The sequence below is a fragment of the Miniopterus schreibersii genome (assembly GCF_964146895.1).
Source record: "Miniopterus schreibersii genome assembly, chromosome: 10".
In the NCBI taxonomy this organism is placed as follows: domain Eukaryota; kingdom Metazoa; phylum Chordata; class Mammalia; order Chiroptera; family Miniopteridae; genus Miniopterus; species Miniopterus schreibersii.
Genome location: NC_138110.1, coordinates 1,173,938 through 1,192,356, shown reverse-complemented (window position 1 = coordinate 1,192,356; position 18,419 = coordinate 1,173,938). Strand labels below are relative to the sequence as shown.

The 18,419-nt window shown below is 49.4% G+C and overlaps 1 protein-coding gene across 6 annotated transcripts in view; it reads right to left on the bottom strand.

Annotated features, from left to right (window-relative positions):
- Window positions 1-18,419, bottom strand: part of DIDO1 (death inducer-obliterator 1) — a 59,082-nt gene that overhangs the window by 11,016 nt on the left and 29,647 nt on the right. For 4 of the 6 annotated variants that reach the window (XM_081149771.1, XM_081149772.1, XM_081149775.1 and 1 more), the window contains 9 exons: window positions 11,042-11,501; window positions 10,785-10,944; window positions 9,700-9,816; window positions 9,486-9,590; window positions 9,232-9,364; window positions 8,245-8,773; window positions 7,683-7,836; window positions 6,967-7,056; window positions 6,108-6,303 (listed from right to left, as the gene is read on the bottom strand). In XM_081149771.1, the coding sequence (XP_081005897.1) occupies window positions 6,108-6,303; window positions 6,967-7,056; window positions 7,683-7,836; window positions 8,245-8,773; window positions 9,232-9,364; window positions 9,486-9,590; window positions 9,700-9,816; window positions 10,785-10,944; window positions 11,042-11,501 (1,944 nt within the window). The remainder of the gene's footprint in view (window positions 1-6,107; window positions 6,304-6,966; window positions 7,057-7,682; window positions 7,837-8,244; window positions 8,774-9,231; window positions 9,365-9,485; window positions 9,591-9,699; window positions 9,817-10,784; window positions 10,945-11,041; window positions 11,502-18,419) is intronic. The other 2 variants (XM_081149773.1, XM_081149774.1) reach the window with 2 other exon arrangements.

Below are 18,419 nucleotides of genomic sequence, written 5' to 3'. Positions count from 1 at the left end.
CTAATATTTTGGTAATGACACCCCCCCAGTCAGAGTAAATCCTGACTACCACAGGAAAACAAAAGTCCAAGTCACAGAGCAGCAATTTAGGGAGAACCGCCACACAGAAAGTTTGTTTCATGATAGAAGATATTTAAAATTAATCAAAATGTACAAATCCAATTTATAGATAATTGTACTGTGGCATATAAATATTCATGTTACATTGTTACTAAAAAAAAAAATTATTTTTCCTATTGTGTAATTTTAAGTATGACTACAGATCACTTCATTATGTAGCTCTTAATCTTCCTAAATCCCAACAGATATGAGCTGACAGACTGAGCCCACAAGGGCAGTGGAGGTCCCCTCTGGCCAGAGCAGACATGCCAGGGCTGGGTGACCAAGCACTGCTAGACTGGGAATAAATTGCCACCCTCCCTCCCAGTGTCCCAAGGGCCCTTTGCTGCTCAGGCTTCCCTGTGAGCTGAGGTGCCCACTGAAGACCTACACCTTAACTCCAGGATATCACCACCACCTTTGCGGGAAATGGCTTCCAGAACATCCTTTCCCTGCCCTGAGAACAGCTGTGTATCAGGGAAAATGAGCTGGGCAGAGGGAACAGGGGCTGGAAGGTCAGGCAGACTAGAGGATCAGATGAGAAGGGTAATTATCAAGTCTGCTTTATAATTAACATGAATTATGGTTGCTTTAATTTAAATAGTACTTCTCTCACTGTAGTAGCTATTTACTGAATGTTTCATAGCTTACTCAAACCCAGTTTTTGGGGTATGGTAGACTTAAAAAGGGCTATTTTGGCCTGTCTGGACCAGAGAATGATCAACAATGGCCTCAGAGCCTGCAGAGCAGGGTCCCATGAGGGGCACTCATGGAACCCACTAGGGGACAGCCCTGTAAGCTTCCTGTCTCTAAAGAACCTGACAGAGTAAAGGACTGTGCTTGACCCCGTGGGTGGTGGGTGTGGGCAAGGGCTGGGAGCCTCAGTGTGGGGCTGGGCCCCAGCACAGAGGGGCTATGTGACCTCACTGGGAACAGCACAACTTCTAAAGTGCCAACAGCAGGCTTGTGGCACCAATGAAGCTCCAGGTCAATAAGCTTTGTGATGGGAAGACACAGAGTCTCCGGCTCTGTGACGTGCACCACACCAACTAAATCATCTAATGGCTTAATGTGCAAAGAAAATAATAAATCCCAGCCTCAGCAAAACTGTTTAGACTTCAACCTCTGTTGTCATACTCAAGGGTAATGTTATGGTTATATTAATATTTACATTTGAAGACAGGAAGCTACCTGGAGACGGGCATCTCAGCAGCAGATACTCTGCTCCCAGCCCTCTGCCACCTCGCCTGCACACACCTAACAGCTCCAGATTTGGGTGGGTGTTAGTTTTTAATTTCCCCACTAATCTTCCACAAGATGTTATATTTTAACTGAGCTCTCAAAATGTATACCCTCATTTTGAAGCCATCAAATCTTATCTGATTCAAATGTTCATGTTACGGCTGTATGAATGTTTGAAATGTAACTAGCACCTTGGAAATAACATTCATGGAACAAAAATTAAGTTCACTGATCTATGCTGGGCCTTAGGGGCAATCTTTACTGAGACAGGTGTCTGTAAGGGGAGGTCACCCACTGCTGGGAGGTGGCAAGCCAGCTTTCCCCCACCCCGAATGTTCCTCCAGGCCCAGGCCCCTCCCGCTCACCCCACTGTTGGAGAGGGGAGTGGGTGCTGAGAAGGTGCAGTGCAGGGACCACGCTGGCTGCAGTGAGGAGACCGAGGGCTCCAGCCCAGGGCACAGGGATCCATCTTGTTTGCAAAATTCCCGTCTCCATTGTTAGAAGCAGGATGCTCTTACCCACCTCCCTCTTGAGGGTTACTGAGGCTTAAGTTCCTAAATCAGACGAAAACAAACACTGGGGATTGGGGGCTTGCTTACTGGGCCATCTTGCATTTCCATACAAGGAGTCCTGGCAGCCGGGGACCCCTCTGCAGGGCCAGAACAAGCGTGACCTTAGGACTGTACTATGTGGATGGAAATAAGCTTGTTTAGCTCCACAGACCTGTCCCCCAAGTGGTCACAGGAGGGGCAGCCTCAGCTCAGTGTCACCATCAGACCACCCACCTGCACAGAGGAAACAGAGAAGCCCAGGGACATCTGAAGAGGTGAGTGCCACCTGACTTCCTGAGAACAGAACCAACCAGGATCTGTGTCCAGGTGTGTCAGCCACAGGATGGGAAGGGAGGTGAAGTGGCTGGGAAGGAAGCAGCCCTGGGGCCCCCCACACCTCCAACCCAACACATCACGGACGAAGTTTAGTTGTAATAACTGACTCAACCCCCAAACTATCAAAGTGTTGCTTTTTACCCCTAAATTTGTCTGGAACGCACCCCTCTCCATTATTAAAAATGAAAATCCTCTCATGGTCTGAATTTGTCCCAACACAATTTCTCCACTTGCTGGACAGAAAAGGTATGGGAGTTACAAGGTGACAGTTCTTAGTGTGACTGGGTAGGAAAGACTAGGCACATACAGGGGTGGCAGGGTACCGGCCCAAGTCCACACGCACCCACACACACTCACGCACACGTAGAATTCATATGACCTGTACAAAGCCCCTGGGCTCAGCATGCCTCAAGGAGTGTCGTCCGTCGCCATCCAGGTGGCCCAAGCAGCTCGGCCTGTATGCCCTGGGCTTGACTGCGGGACCAGGTAAGTCATGTGGGCTTATAAAAAGCAAAGATGGGAACTCTGCTCTCCACCAGTGCACCTACGACAGGCACTAAGAGCTACTACAGGGTTCAGATTCAAACAAACAATGACAAGTTTCCATAAAATACTTTTTATTGATTTCAAAGGAGAAACTAATACATTCAATACTACATTTGGCTTGGATCACAGTGCACGGCTAGATACACACACAGAAAAATGCTTACCTGACATTTAAGTCACAGAATTTCCCGCTAATTTAGAAAGCAGTGACACTATGGATGTGACTAAGAAAAGGCCCTCTCTGTGGAGCACCCAGCAGGCAGTCCTGCCCTCTGTCAGTGAATGCCTACAACAGGTTCCACGACAGCCACTGTGAATGGGGAACCTGAGCCCTGCCTGTAACTCAGGACATAGCGGGAGTCCCAGCCTAGGTCCAGTCCTGCTGGGGCCCCATGGGAAACCATGCAAGACAAGTGTCCAATGGATCAGTCCTCCTTCCACAAATAAGCCCCAAGATGTGCAGACCGCCTGACCTGTGTCCACAGTGGTACAGCCATCAGGGACAGTGGCAGAGCTGAGGTAACGTCCACAGTGGACGATGCTCAGCTTGATCAGAGGGACCCAAGCTTCCCAGCTGTCCTCTGAAATAATGCTGCCACATTATGAAAACGCCAGTGTCACACAAGACCACCTGGCATTTCTGTGGACAAGTCAAAAGTATGCAAGGACAAAAGCATCCTGTAACCTGAGCAGGCTGTGTTCTGAAATGCTCATGGGCCTGGGTGGGTGGCTGAGATGGGGCTGTGGGCACAGCTCCCGTGTCTGCTGTCCAGAGTATGGCTGAGACGTGAAGTCCTGACCACGTGAAAGTGGCCAGTACAGGCTCACCGGGTCAGACTCAGTGTTGGCGCCATCACAGTCTTCACTTGCTTCTCAAGTGTAGACAGCAAGAGCTCAGTCAATCTACTGGGCTCCTGATGTCAGGGGGATGGAGGACACCTGCACTCTCCTATTTGTGGTGTGTTTGAGTCAGTTCCTCTCTGCAATGACCTCTCCACCCCCACAGAGGGGGGCCCCACCGAGGCCTGTGCTTCACGCCCTAAAGAGAGCTGAGAGGGACAGGGTGCAAGACCTTGGGACAGCCACCCTGGCTTGACATTTGCTGGGTGTGACCTCAGGTGAGTGACAACTTTGACAGCACAGGGCTTCAGTGGGGTTAAGGGTGCTTCCTTCAGGCCATGGGGCCAGTGCTTGCCAGGTGGCACATGTTCACACCTGCTGGCTGCTCTGCTGAGGATGTCCCCACCATCCTGAGACTGGGCCTGTGCCTTCAAAGGATGCTGCGCAGGCTAGCTGGGTGAGGACAGGAACCACCAAGATAGGAGAAACATCCCCACCCAGCCTTCCAACTGCAAGTGCACATACATACGCACCCACACCCACACACATTGGTGACACATACTTGAAACCAGGACACACGGACACTGCATCTGGAGTGTGCCAAGTCACACTATAAGCACGTGAAGCAGGCAGGTAGAGACCCTGCCTGGAGTCAGGGTTTTAGGTGATGTGAATTTATAAAATATATACATGGATATTAATGTATAGACCAGACAATGATATCAGAATAAAAAATAACATACTAATTTAAACAGGCTTGCATTTAGATGCCCTTAAATCTTTAAGAGCTTATGGGCAATAAATGATTGATTAGTTTCTAAAAGCCTTGTCACTACTTATTCTTTATTGTGGATGAAAAGCTGAGGGTTTTTTGGGTGTCCCTTTAGGGAGTGTCTGAGCCCCAGGAGTATGAGGTCCACTCAGCTCATCCCCAGTGTGTCTGGTGGTCAGCGCCCCCACCCAGTGCAGTGCTCTCCTCTCCCTCTGCCAGGTGGGCGTCACCCAGGCTCCTCTAACAAGTGAGTCTGCAGATGGGGCAGCAGGAGCACAAAGCAGGCTGACAGCACATAATGCTGTTTAAAGAGATTTAGACCCGGGACCTGCTAACCCACATCTCTGTAAACAAAAAGGGATCTATGCTTGGAGGACTATCCGTATTACCCAATCTCATGCTCAATGGACCCTGCACAGCGTCGCACTCGTCACTGACCGGAGGCTTCTCATAGGTGTCTGAGAAGTCAGCTTCTTCCTCTCACCTTCAGGGACTGAGGACGATTCCCTTCATGGCCATCAGGGAGCTTGCCAGCTGCTTCATAGAGCTGCTCATCAAGAACTTCCACCCACCAGGTGGCATTTCTTTGTATGAAAGGGCACCCTGAAGTACCTGGCTTTTAAAATGCATTTGGCATGAAGATAGCTCAAGGTACTGTACCAGTAAATACTGAACCCGGGATCACTGACACCAGCAACCCCTCTGTGGGCACAATTCTGAAGTCAGGGCATACCGAGCCACCTTGTGTTACCCACGTGCTCCAGCCAGGACTGGGCGCACCTGTGGGCGTGGAAGCAGCAGCCAGGGGGCACAGCTAGTGTAGGTGCGGTGTGAGTGCAGCATACGGCTGCTATGGCAGTGCCTGCAAAGGCCTGGTTGACAGGACGAAGGGACAGAGGTGCCAAGATCTAGGCAGCCAACGCCTCTAGAACAAAGCCCTTCAAAGAGCATTCGCCACATGTTAGTCTCGTCATCTTCTTGGCACTGTTAATCCTTGGGGACTTCACGGCCAAGGAGGCGCATCAATTTAGGCACCTTTTGCCAGCTTCTTCTCAGGGTACAAAGAACTGAACCCTCACAGACCATGTCCCCTTGGAATCACCCTCCGCCCCTTAACAAGTCTTAACATTTGAAAAAGTTAATTTGTAAATAATCCTTTAAAAACAGCACTTTATAAGGAAGGAGCAAACAAAGTATTTTGCAAAAGATAAAAGAACTTATTAAAATTTGAGCAGATTTAAAAGTAATTATTTCTAGAAATGATTCTCCTTCACGATCATATCTTGTGTATCCTGGAAATGACTCCCTGACAGAGGAGAGAGCCTCTGAGTGGCACCTGTTCACCGCCTGAACCAGTGTCCACAGAAACCCCATGGGAGGCGGAAGAGACCAGCGCCGTGAAGTATTGCCTCTCCCTCCACCTCTCCTCCCAGCTCCTGGGCACCTGATCTGTCACTGAACAAGGCCGCAAAAGTGAAAGGTTGGTGGGATGCTGTGGGCTTTTCCCTTCATAAAACTTTCCTAAGATAATTTGTGCCAATAAGGATACTTCTAGTGCTGCCCCCAATAGCCTAGAGCTGTGTTCTCTAGCTAAATGTTGCTTCAAGTGACTACTAGTTCCTGCTCCTACAGAGTGTGTGGGGAGGCGGTGTGACCACCTGTGAAAGCTCAGTAGGACTCAGTGTCAGGGGAAGGGGACATGTGTGATCAGAGGTGCTTACCTGGTCCCTCAAAGGGCAAGAGCTTGGACGGAACAGGGTCCTCAGCACTCAGCGGGATCAGGTAGAGGTCCTTGATGTGCCTGCTGTTGTTAGCGACGACACCAAAGCGGCCGCGGCTGCTAAAATAGGAGTAGAGAGAGATATAGGCCACCTCCTCCTCCTCTGTGGCGGGATGGAAGCGGATCAGGCACAGCTCCTGCAACACAAACAGGACAGGGGGCATTGGCCTGCAGTGCTCGAAAACAGCATTGGTCTGAAAGAGAGGGACGCGCAGTTCTGACTCTGATTTCAGTCCTGTTGTCCTGTTAGTGATAGAGCAGCTTCTGGGCTTACAACCTCAGGTCCTTGAAATAGCACCCACCTGTGGAGTTCTCGTACCACCCACAAGACAATCCACGTGCAGGGCTAATGAGCTACTGAAGCTGCCCATGCCTCTCCAACGTGTGGGCCAAGCTAGATCGGAGGGTCTCAACCCTGTGAACTGGAGAACACGACAGCCTCGACCCAAGAGCATTGTCCATGCAGACATGGCTGTGGCTAATCTCAGGGGTGCACAGCAAGCAAAGCCCATCAATGCCTCCATTAGCAAGGACAGCAGGAAAGAGGACAACTGCTCACTAGCAGTAGCCCTGCCATGTGCACACTGCACTGTGTCAGTCAGAATCTAAGCCCTGGCACATAGCACTTACACACACTCAGGCTTATCCAGCTCCAACCTTCATTTCAAACGTTCACCTGGAAATATCTAGGAAGCTATAGGCTGACATTTCACATATGTATTAACCAGTCAGGATGAGAAGTGAGGGCAGAGCTGTGCTTAACCAGCACCTTCTTCCTTGGTGCAGATAGTGAGCAGTACCTTGGACACAGAGGATTTGAGTTTGCCGATATAATCCCACACCGTCCTTGGCGCGATCCGTCCACCGATATGAATCGTGTCAGGCAGGTCCTAAACAAAATGCACTTTGCTTAAGTGACAGTAAGACCAGCATTCAGAGACTGATGCAGTCATTTCATGGTACCAACCTAGCAAGTCAAGAAACCACAATTCCAAAGAAAAGGGTAATAATTGTACCAAATACTGCAGGGTTACGAGTTACCAAACCCAGGTAGGGGGTGATGATAGCCTCGTGCCAAACACCCCCATGATCTTTGCAAAAGACTGCAGTACTGACGCAGTGTCTCCAGAAATGCCGCTTGGCCCTGGCTAAGGCCGTAGTGCTAGGGCTCTTTTCACTGTGTGCCACTGTGCACAAGGCAGGTCAAATACTCAGGGTAAATGCTCAAGGGGGGAGGAAGACCAGCTCAGCTTCTTTATAGAAGCCAGGAGGCCCAATTTCTCTTTAGAATTTTCTGTCCAAACTGCTCAACCTGTGGACTTATCCCTGCTATGTCCATCAGTCCCCATTGTAACTTCAGAGGTGCTCACACACCCAGATGCTCTCAGATGCTCCGATGGCAGACTGTCCCAGAGGATCAGAGCTGCTGTGAGGGGGGTGCGCGCGCGCGCACACACACACACACACACACACACACACACTCTCTCTCTCTCTCTCTCTCTCACTCAGCTCTAACCTCACTGAGGTAATCAAAACATCCAGAGACGGGGTAAGCCTTAGTGACAAACTTTGCTACACTCTGCATGTTAATAAATCCTTTCCAAATGGTGCTGACTCGAGACAGAAAGAGGGTTGTATCTCCTTCCGGAGGGGACCGAGATTCTGCAGTGCTGTAAAACAAAACCAGAGAAGAGAAGTAAAGCTTTCTTTGCACAAAGAATGTCTAAAGTGTGTTAAGACTTTACATATTTACAAAAGCAAAAGTGAGTTAGGGCAAGTTTCAGTAGCTTACTTTTTCAAATTAACTACTTTAATCATTATAAATAGACATTCTGGTCAAAGAAAAACAAATTGAATAGGCCATAAAACCAGATGCCATAAATTCAAATTTACGTTGTCAAGATTTATACTTCTATACTTCTAAATGGTGTTAGGTGCCCTAAATGTGGGCCATGTAAAACACTTTACACCCCCTCCAGAGTAACCGTGTGTTTCTGGGTAATTGCAGAGCTGAGCAATGAATCGCTCTTCCTGATCCTCCTGTTAATCTACAAGTAAAATACATATGGGGACCGCACCTGATGCTTGGGGATGGTGGGACTGACAGCAAGTATCTGGGCTCAGGAGATGAGGATGGCTTGGCTAGTATGGACTTGGGCACTAGCACAGGGGTCGCAGCAGGCTTTAGGTTGTCTTGTTGTGGCTCCACCAGTAGGGTGCTGTCTGGGACGGCTGCTGCGGGGGTCATGACTGTGCTTGCCACGCTCTGTGCGGTCCTGGGGTCTCGGCCAGACATGGTGACAGTGGTGAGCACCGGGCCCCCACAGGAGGTTGGGCAGGAAGGACCTTCCAGGGCGGAGGGCTCAATGTGGCCATCTCCTGGAGCCCCGGGAAAGTATTTCCTCTCCCAGGGAGTCTGGGACACGCTCTCTGGGTCTGGCTCAGAGGTGTTTTCGGGTGGAGTTTCTGGCACCACCTCATCCGCTGGGCTAAGAACTGGCTCAGAGGCAGAGCTGTCAGACTTGGACTTTGACTCTTCTTTCTTAGCAAGAGCTGACAATTTTTGTCTTTTCGGAGCTGGTTCATCTTCTGATGATGGAACCTGACCTGAAGCACACAGGAGAAAGGCCTTGGTGAGAGTCTTGACGCCCTTGAGGGCACAACCTGCCTGAGTAGACAGCCATTTTTCAAGGATAAAGGTGCTCTAAAGGCAGGAGCAGACTTCACAAGCTCCCAAAGACCATCCCCTGGCCATATCACTTTATTATTTTATTTTTAAAATATATCTTTATTGATTTCAGAGAGAAGAAGGGAGACTGAGAGGGAGAGAGAGAAACATCAATAATGAGAGTCATTGATTAGCTGCCTCCTGCACGCCCCCACCAGGGATCAAGCCCGCAACCCGGGCAGGTGCCCTCTTGGATCTGCAATCTCTTGGATCCTAGGTCGATGCTCAACCGCTGAGCCATGGTGGCCAGGCCTGTGTCACTTTTTAAACTTGGGCCCAATGCAATTGCCATAGAAGGGTCAGTCACTTTAAACAAAAGCCTCCCCCACCTGCTCACCTGTACAAATCTTGCAGTTCAGATCAAAGAGGTGGGCACGGTGCTGGCCAGTTGTGTCCTTCAACATGCTGCTGAAGACATCCAGAGGAGGCACAGCGCTTTTCTCAGGGACAGCGCGTACCGATTCCTGCTCCTGAGAGGAAACGAAGGGACACTGCGTGGGTCACTGCTTTCCAGTCGGAATCAAAATAGGAACCCAAGTACAAGCCCTGGAGACAAAGTGACTGCATAACCCTGGGAATCACAATGCTTACATCCGAGTCTGACACGGGGGGTGAGTCTTCCATGTCCGGAATGGCCTCCTGCCTGACGGCAGTCTTTTTACTTTCCTGATGCAATCTCACTCTGGACTCCATCATCTAGGAGAAAAGACACAGCCTTAGAGGGCTTCCTCCTGCCATAGTGTGACATTTACTTCTGGGGAAGTCCAGCCGCTCATGCCTCTGGCAGCAACTCCCCAGCACTCACAGGTTTTGTCGGCCTCTCTTTCCATGTGGAAAGCTCTTTAGACACAAGTTCTTCTGGCTTCATTCTTACAAGTTTGGCCAAAGAGATTTCTTCACGCAGAACACGATGGAAGAGACCCTGTGAACAAACATCTTTCATTCACTGGTTCAAACAGTTGAGTGACTGTAATATCCAAGAAGAGGCTGGAGAAAAGCAGTAGGTGAAGTCCCTGCCCAGAGGCAGGTGACACAGGCCCAACCAGACACAGCGCAGCAGGGGTCTCAAGGTGTGCATCCCCCTAAGCGCCCAGAAAACATCGGCACTGGGGCCACAGAGCTGACCCAAGGCCCATGCTGCACCAACTGCTAAAGAGACCTCAGAGAAAAATTAGATCAACTCCAGAATGTGGTGTTAGGAATAAAGGTGAGAAGAGACCTCTTCTGCCAGGGTGTTAATAGGCAAGATGGGAAATCAGAACTTCCCATTCACCCTGCTTCTGGGCAAAGGTGGGAGTTCAAGAGGGTGAGAAGAGGCGGGCAATTATGAGCCCAGCGCAGGCAGCAGGGCCCACACCAGGCTGGCAGCCAGCCCACTCCAATCTGTGGGAAAACCACTTCCCACCCACGGCTGCTGTGAGCACTGAGTGCCCCCAGCCCAGGTGTGCACAGCACCTGTCCCAACAGTGTGCGCAGCAGAGTTAATCTAAGGAAACCCATGCGGACAGGCTCGTTCAGCTAATGGGGAATGACAGTAAGGCCAAAAAGGTTGTCTGAAACATCCCAAATATGGAGATACCCACATACTACCATAAAGGATTTGAACTTTTATTCTGGAGCCAATGAAATGATGAGAAAGCAATTTTACAGCGAGGTTTAGAAGAGACAAATCTGGAGAGCTAAAGACGGACTTCAGGGAGCCAGTGAGTTTCAGAGCTGCAGCTGAGGGAGGGAAGGAAGGACGGAAGCATCACTATTTTCCCCACACTTATAGCCAGCAGCAAAGGGAACAAAAATGCCAGTTAGCTTTAATCATGTGACACTCAGCTAGAGCCCAGAGCACGAGTGCCCTCTCAGCAGGAAGCCCAGCCCTGAACCACAGGCACACACCTGGTTCTTGGGGTCCTTGAGGTTGAACATGATGCTGCGGTATTTGCTCTTGTAGCGATTGTCAGTGACATGGAACAGGTTGAACATCTCTTTCTCGATGTGGAGAGCAACCTTCCCGACCTCATTCTCTGTCATCATGAGGTCATCGCTGTCACTGGCTCTGGAAGGGACAGAACTGTGTGTAAAGCTCTGCACTTGCAGTTAGGCCTTCAACAGCAGAAATCCACTTTAATAGATAACCAAGCAGAACAGCCCACCTTTTCCACAAAATCTCCTTCAAGGAGCGCCTTATATTTTGCCGAATCTGTGAATTTGGCTGTGATGGGGCGGTGCCTGAAGTCCCCAGGCGTCCCGAGGCTGGAGAGGCCAAGGGGACAGAGGTCACCATGGGCTTCCTGGTGGTTCCCACTGAGGCAGTAGAGCCTGGCAGCTTTTTGGAAGCAGATGTGGTGGTACCAGGCACCAGCCCTGCCTGCTTAGTGGCGGGACCACTGCCCGAGGGAGCAGCTGAAGGCCATGGCCTCTTGGGTATGGTGCCCTTGAAGCCTGAGGGCAACTTCTTGATGGCCTGTTTAGCCACATTTGAGAAAGGAGGTGATTTCTTTGGAAGGAGATTCCGGGCTGAAGGCTGTCTGCTGCCCACGGCGGGGCCCAGAGCAGCCGCTTTCTTCGGCACTGCAGCCACTGTGTTCTCCACTTCCTGGTCCTCCTTCGTGGCTGCAAAGGACACACAGCATTACTGAGGCAGGAGGGCATGTACGTGCGCCGTCGTGTGACGTGAAAAGCACACTCAGCCTCAAACTAGCGAAAGCTTACCAGGCCCCATTTGGGGTACTGGGAACACTAGGTAAAGTACATGATTGTGTAACCACTAAGCCGTACACCTGAAACCAATACAAAGAAAACATACCAGAAGAAGTATTTACCTTAAAACCATACTAAATATGAAAACTAAGGGGGGGGGGGGAGCTTACAGGGCCTTATTGTATGAGACATTAGGGAAAAGGGTTTTTAAAGTCATTATCAAATTCAGAAAAGGAGTGTAATTTAGGCCTTTGCCAATATTTATGATCATGACCAAAGCACTTTATTTCAGGAATAAATGCTTTACTGTATTATCACATTGAACCTGTTACTTCAACCAACAAACTCTAATCAAAAGTTTGACTGAAATCATTAGCTAAGCTTGAAAACAGAAGGGCAAATCTCACATCAAAAACAGGTTGATTCAGAAGAGCACTTTCACTAAGAATTCAAGTGCAATTTCTTTGTAAACATGACTTTAAAAAAATCTCTTCAGGATGGTCACAGAACCCTCCCAGCCCACAAGGACTAGCAAGAGGGGGGTCACCCACAGGCGTTCATCATTCTTTTGTACAAGTCAATATGATGCTGTTAACACAGAAAGTTAGCAGAAACCTGTAACATGAGGAAAACCAATCACTCTTATACTGAGGTGACAAGAACAGATTATGCTGATATAAACAAACATTCCGATTTACAACTGAGAGTTGTAGTCAATTTATGGTTAAGACCATAAATTAGCACTGTTAACCCAAACAGGAATTGTAAAAAGCTAAAATCATCATCAAAACCCTTCAACTTGTACAAAAATTTTGATAGTACTTTTTCTTTAAAAAGAGAGCATGGCAGCCCTGGCTGGTGTGGCTAAATGGTTAGAACACCAGCCTGCACACTGAAGGGTCTCCGGTTTTTCAGTCAAGCGCACATACACTTGGGTTGTGGGTTTGTTCCCCAGCCCCGTCAGGGCACAGGTGGAAGACAACCAGTTGATGTCTCTCTCTCACACTGATGTATCTCTTTCTCTCTCCCCCCCTCCTTCCCTCCCCCCCTCTGAAAAGCAGTGGAAAAAAAATATCCTCAGGTGAGGATTAATAAATAGAGAGCACGCTAAAGGACTGATTGTATTAATCCTGTCAGGCCCTCAGAATTAAGGTCTTAGGTAAAGAAGACAATTCTAAGACAGGTGCTGCAGTCCCTGTCCCAGGGGCGTGCGGCTGACCAGTCAGCTGGTATGCCTACAGATGGGCCTTGTTCCACATGCGGCACAGAATGGTGGGAACAGGTGGGCCCAATGATTGAGCCAGGACACTAACCAGATCACACATGGAACCGACAGAGAAGGTACCTCCATAGGTGTGGGTTTCTCTCAAACTACCTGTGCAGCAGTGAGCTCTCAGACTCCCAGATACCCAGTGGGGGCGGAGTGTCAGTATATGCTACAGTGACCCATCAATTTTACCCAGGGGTTAAAAATCAATCACCAGCCAGCCACCAGGGCTCATCCTAACAGCAAACCAGGGAGAAAGTTCGAAATCTGGTGAGAGGGGTGAGACCCTGTTTACAGATGCGGCCCTCCCAGGGTGTTCACAGCTCCAGGGCCCTGCACAGACACAACCACTAGCCGTGGCCACCTTGGCAGAGGGCCAGAGCCGACACCCTCGGGGATGTCCCTTCTGCAGCAGCAGGTGAGAGGCCAGTTCAGCAATGAGCTTTCCCAAAATCACGCAGGGACCTCAAGTTTCTTCTACTTAGTAGTATGAATGAAATCACCCAATTTTAGTTTGTGCACAGCAGCAGCACTGGACCCAAAAGTTAGGACAGTGTTAGTCCTTTGTGTCCATCAATTCTGACTTTAAATCTATTTCCTCTCAAAGCCCTTATATCCCCTGCCCACCCCTGCCTAAGGTGGCCTGTGCACCAGACCCCCAAGCTCACTGGGGTCCCCAGGCCTAAGCTAGCCAGCTTCTCCACCCACCCTGCTTGTCATTACCCATGTCCACTGCCACCAAGGCACATGTCTAAAGGCTTCATTCTTTTGGGAGCTGAGTTTCTAAATAAAGCACACTCCAAAAGTCTGACAAAGTGAGAAAGGGGACATCAGGTACAAAGAAAAAGCACCATTTCTACATGTATTACTTCATCAGATCAAGTCCGCATACCTAAGGAGTTACTGTAGGTCAGCACTTGGGAATTCATTTTTACCAGCTCCGGATGTGGCTGAGGTCTGCAGCACCTTCACTGCAGGGGAAGCGGCAGGGGGAGGGGCTGGTGCACAGCGAGGAGCCAGTGCTGCCTGAGTGTCAAGGCGCTGGGCTGGCAGAGGGAGGTGACTGAGCACCAGGCAAGGAAGCCAACCATTGGCAGTCATGGAGGAATGAACTGCTGACGATTAAAACTAGGACCTGAAACCAGTTCAGTCACTGCTTTTTACAAACACAAACCTTGCTGAGTATTTTAGTAGCGCACTTTTAAATAACTCTAAAGAGCTGGCCTACGGTACTTCCAAAAACCTTGAGAGGACGCCTAACAAACTGGTGTTTTTTCCCTCATTTAGGGAAAGCCTATCAAGAGGTTACATTTAGGACATTCTCAACACACTATTAATATGACCTGTTACCTAAGAGCGGTAACAGTACACACACCAATCTATTTAAAAAGCAGGGGATGACTTTCCTTAACCAGCATACTACTTCATAGTAGTAGTTGCCTTTGCCTCTTAAAAGTCAACCTTCACTATCCCTTATCTGCCCTCCCAGGGTATAAGTTGGTACAATTTATTGTCTGAAACTGGTGCACTCCAACAGCAAGTTGGCCATGCCCCTCTTCTACTTTGAAGAGACAAACACGCAAAAACTTCCATGTAGCAACTGCTACACGCTGGCACATGTGGCCCCACTAAAAGCTGGATTTGGGACATTCTGGACAGTGGCCCCGGAGCAGTGCTGGAATGTTCTCACAATGACAGAAACACTATTGAGTAGAGCTAAAATCGAATTTGTAAAACCTTCGCCCAAAATTCACTTCTTGGGTATACCTTTTTGGAAGGGTAGGGAATAACTTGGTAACAAGAACCCATTCTAGAAAAGCAGCAGCACATCCCATGCTGGGGTGGCTTCAGAGGAAACAGACGCCCCCATGAGCTGCTCAACTCCCTGCTCATCTGCAGTGGCATAGCTGGCAGCACCGGCAGTCACTGCAGTGCGGGCAGAGGTGCCACGGGTGTCAGCCTGGGCCATCCTGGCAGCTAAGGTGCCTTTAGCTCCCACACCCAGGGCCTGTTTGTTGCTGAGCTCCAGGCCAGGCTGACTTGGGGAGCCTGCAACACCTTAGCACTGTAGGAGACAAAGCTGCCCTATGGGCCTGGCCACTGCTCCAGGCTGTTTCTGCCTGCTGGCCACGTTGGCAATGGGAACAGAAGGTTGGGACGAGGCCTAGTGTAGAACTAAGTAGGCTAGCGTTCCCAGGGACCCGCAATCAGCAACTCTCCAATTGGCTCATTTCCCAGTAAGCATAAAGTGAGGGGCCTTGTCACACAGCAAGGCAGGCTGTGGTGCCTTGATGCTACCGCATCGCTGGCCACTGGGTGGCACTGGTGGCCCTCAGTGAAGACTGGAGGACACAGGTCTCCACCAGTACTGCTGCCGTGTCCCGGGTGTAGGTTGTGCAGATGCTCAAAGAAGTTATAGCAGGACTGGGAGTAAATATGGGGGTACACCCAGCCAGCACAGCCCACAACACCCACACCTACGTACGGGTGTCACAGGACAACCCTGCACAGGCACAGCACCTGCTGAGAAGCCCTCAGAGGAATTGCATATTGCTTTCCACCTTGTCCTATCCTATGTGCCAGTTTACTCAAAAAAAATCCCAAATATGAGTCACACCGATGCCTGAGGTGGGCCTGCTTAATGATTTGCTATAAAAGCCAAAGAAATCAAGTGAGCAAGTGGTGTGTCAGTGAACCAACCACATGGCAGGTGCAGAGGAGTGACTGGAGGCCCTTGCAGGGTTGTCCCCTCCCTGGAGCTGCCCACTGACTGGAGGACTCCACACCATCACCACCCACTGGGTCCCACATCTGCTCAGCAGTCAGACACTGTAAGGGATCACTGTAACAAGGACACTGGAGAAAGTGTGGGTGTGAATTCTGTTCATTGGGACATCAGTTCTGTTCAGCTCGGTAGGACCCGTGTACAATGAATGGAGTTTCTCACTGCAGCTGTCTCCTACTCCTCCTTCCCGGTGAAGAATCAAGGTAACAGCGGCGAGAAAGCGCCCTGCTCTCGTCCACTTGCTTCAGTATTTGGAGTTACTCGACAGCACGGCTTCACTTGTTAGAGAACAGCAACGCCCAGGACAGCGCCTCCACACGCTGTGGACTGGAGGCTCTGGGCCACAGGGACACCTCTAACGAGGTCTGAACAGCTGCGGCCTGGGCCTCACAAAACTTATAACCTGTTGGATGTCGTACTTGGGTGATTTACACCGCAAATGGAGAGGTACATGGAACTCTCCATAAGAAACTTGCAAAACCCAAGTTCTGATCTCTGGAGGTCAATGCCCTTCTCCGTTTTAAGTGTTTTGAAAATTCACATTGGGTTAGTAGGTGGCATACGAAAGGACCGGCCCAATTAGTCACCATCACGAGCACTAGAAAAATGTGATTAAGGCCTCGTGGGAGCCGGCATGTCACTCAAGGGGAAGGGCAGACACTCCCAGTGCAGTGGCCTGGGAAGCACAGCTGCTGCTTTCCCACCATCTAGCACTGACTGTCGCCAGGCAGTCTCTTCACTTCAGTAAGGTTACAGTCTCACCAACATTTGTGCCCAAATTGTTTACTACTTCAACCAACACGATGGGGGCTAGGGGCCTTAGACCCTCCCCATGAACTCCAGGTCACAAAGGGTCACATGGGTGGCACCCAGGTGGCTGGGCACCTGGATGGCTGGGCGGGTGGCCGTGCATATGCAGCAGCTAGGCAGCAAGTTACCTTGGCTCTCTTCCTGCCGAGCTCCTCCGGGTCCACCTGCGCAATGAGAGTTGCTCTAACTTTCATTTAAACAAATGAAAGTGGCAAAACTTCTTATCCGTCTTCTAAGTTCACTTCTTTAATTCTCAGAAGCTAAGAACATAACTACGTGCATGGTTTTGTGCCATGCACAAAGATCAAGATTATTATTTTACAACTCGATACACATACACCCGAAACTTGTGCAGCGCAGTGGAAGACCTGCAGCATCTTGAGAGGGGACCTTGGACTCTGACACTGATGATGCCACCAGAGGGACTTTCCAGAGCATTAATCTTCAAACTGTATCAGAGTAGACCCAGAGCTCCACAAGGTCACATGAAGGTCACTGAAGAGTAGGTGAAGGAAGCAGGACCTATCCTGAGCTGAAAACTTCTAGCCCTCCCTCTCTCCCCAGGGGCTGCAGCACAGGGTGCTGCTGAGGTGTTTCATCTCAAATGTTTATGTACATGTGAAACCATTCCCCAACCTAATTTCCTAAACAGTTGGCTATTTTAATGTTGTGAAAAGTACAACACTTTAAAATACCAAAAGAATGTCACTGACAACCAAGAAAATTACACCTGTATGGAGAGCATTAAAAATTTGTCAAACTAAATCCTTCATTAGTACAAGCTTTGGTTTTTCCTCTAATTGGGGTGGGGTGGGGGTTGGGGGTTGGTTCGTACGTACGAAGTCTGGTTTACCCCCAGCCACATTTTATTGCAAATTGACAATCTTGGAAGAGACAGGTAAGAATGGCTCACGCAGCTGATAAAACACAAGACCCCCCCACCCCCGCCTTAAATGTCTACAAAATATGCTTGGGTTCTAGGATCCCCACATATTACAGGAAACTTGTTTCCTCTGATGATTTGTGAAATGTGCTCCTGGAGCCCACACCATTAGTCACCCTCGTGAGAGTCCGTGTTCTCCATCCACTTCTCCACAGCTCATGGACGATCTGCGTGGCCACAAATGGAGTGGGGGGGGGGGGGGGGCAAGGCTGTATCTGGGCAACATGTTCAACAAACCATCCAGACTCGGGTGTCCTGGTTCTCTTAGGGTTTTCCATTTTAATACTCAAAGCTAGATGAAACTGTAGAAATCTCACATTTCAGTCAAAATTTGTTCAGATCCCCAGTGTTTTAAGTCATCTGATGAGCCATTTAAGGAGTCCAAAATACTAGAAACTATGCCTATGACTATGAATACCACAATTCCATGTCCACATTCTTTCTAATAATGGGGCATTTTAGGGAAAAGAATAAAAAAAAAGTTAATCTCTCTCTGTGCCTTAACAGTAATGGGAAGTGAATCAATAGTGGAAATGAAGAAAAAAAATAAAACTATAAAAGCACAAACATGACTGATTTGGGGGAGAAATTTAAAAAACAATTGTTTCCACAAGTACAGAAAACCTCAAAAGCAATTTAAAAAATTAATCAGGAATGAGTCTATGTTAATCGCATTATCCTGAGAACACGAAGGACCTACTGATACTTTCATGAGGAGGAGGAAAGAGCTTCTACGCAGTTTAACAGAAGGCCCCCCACCATGTTCACTGACAATTGTCTCTGTATCCACAACCCAAGGTCAGCACCAGGGACTGGGAAAGAGAGAAGCCCAGGGTGCGGCCAGGAGCAGCATATTGGCTCTCTGGGCTGAAGGAGGGTCCATGTATCCAGGCCAGTGTCCCAGCATCAGCAGCACCCTGAATCTCACCACCCCAACCCAGAAAAGCCCACTCTGCAGGGGCCCAGGCAGGGGTCCTTGTGGGGACATAGGGTTCTGTGTGTGCACTGCGCTCTGCCACTGTCCCA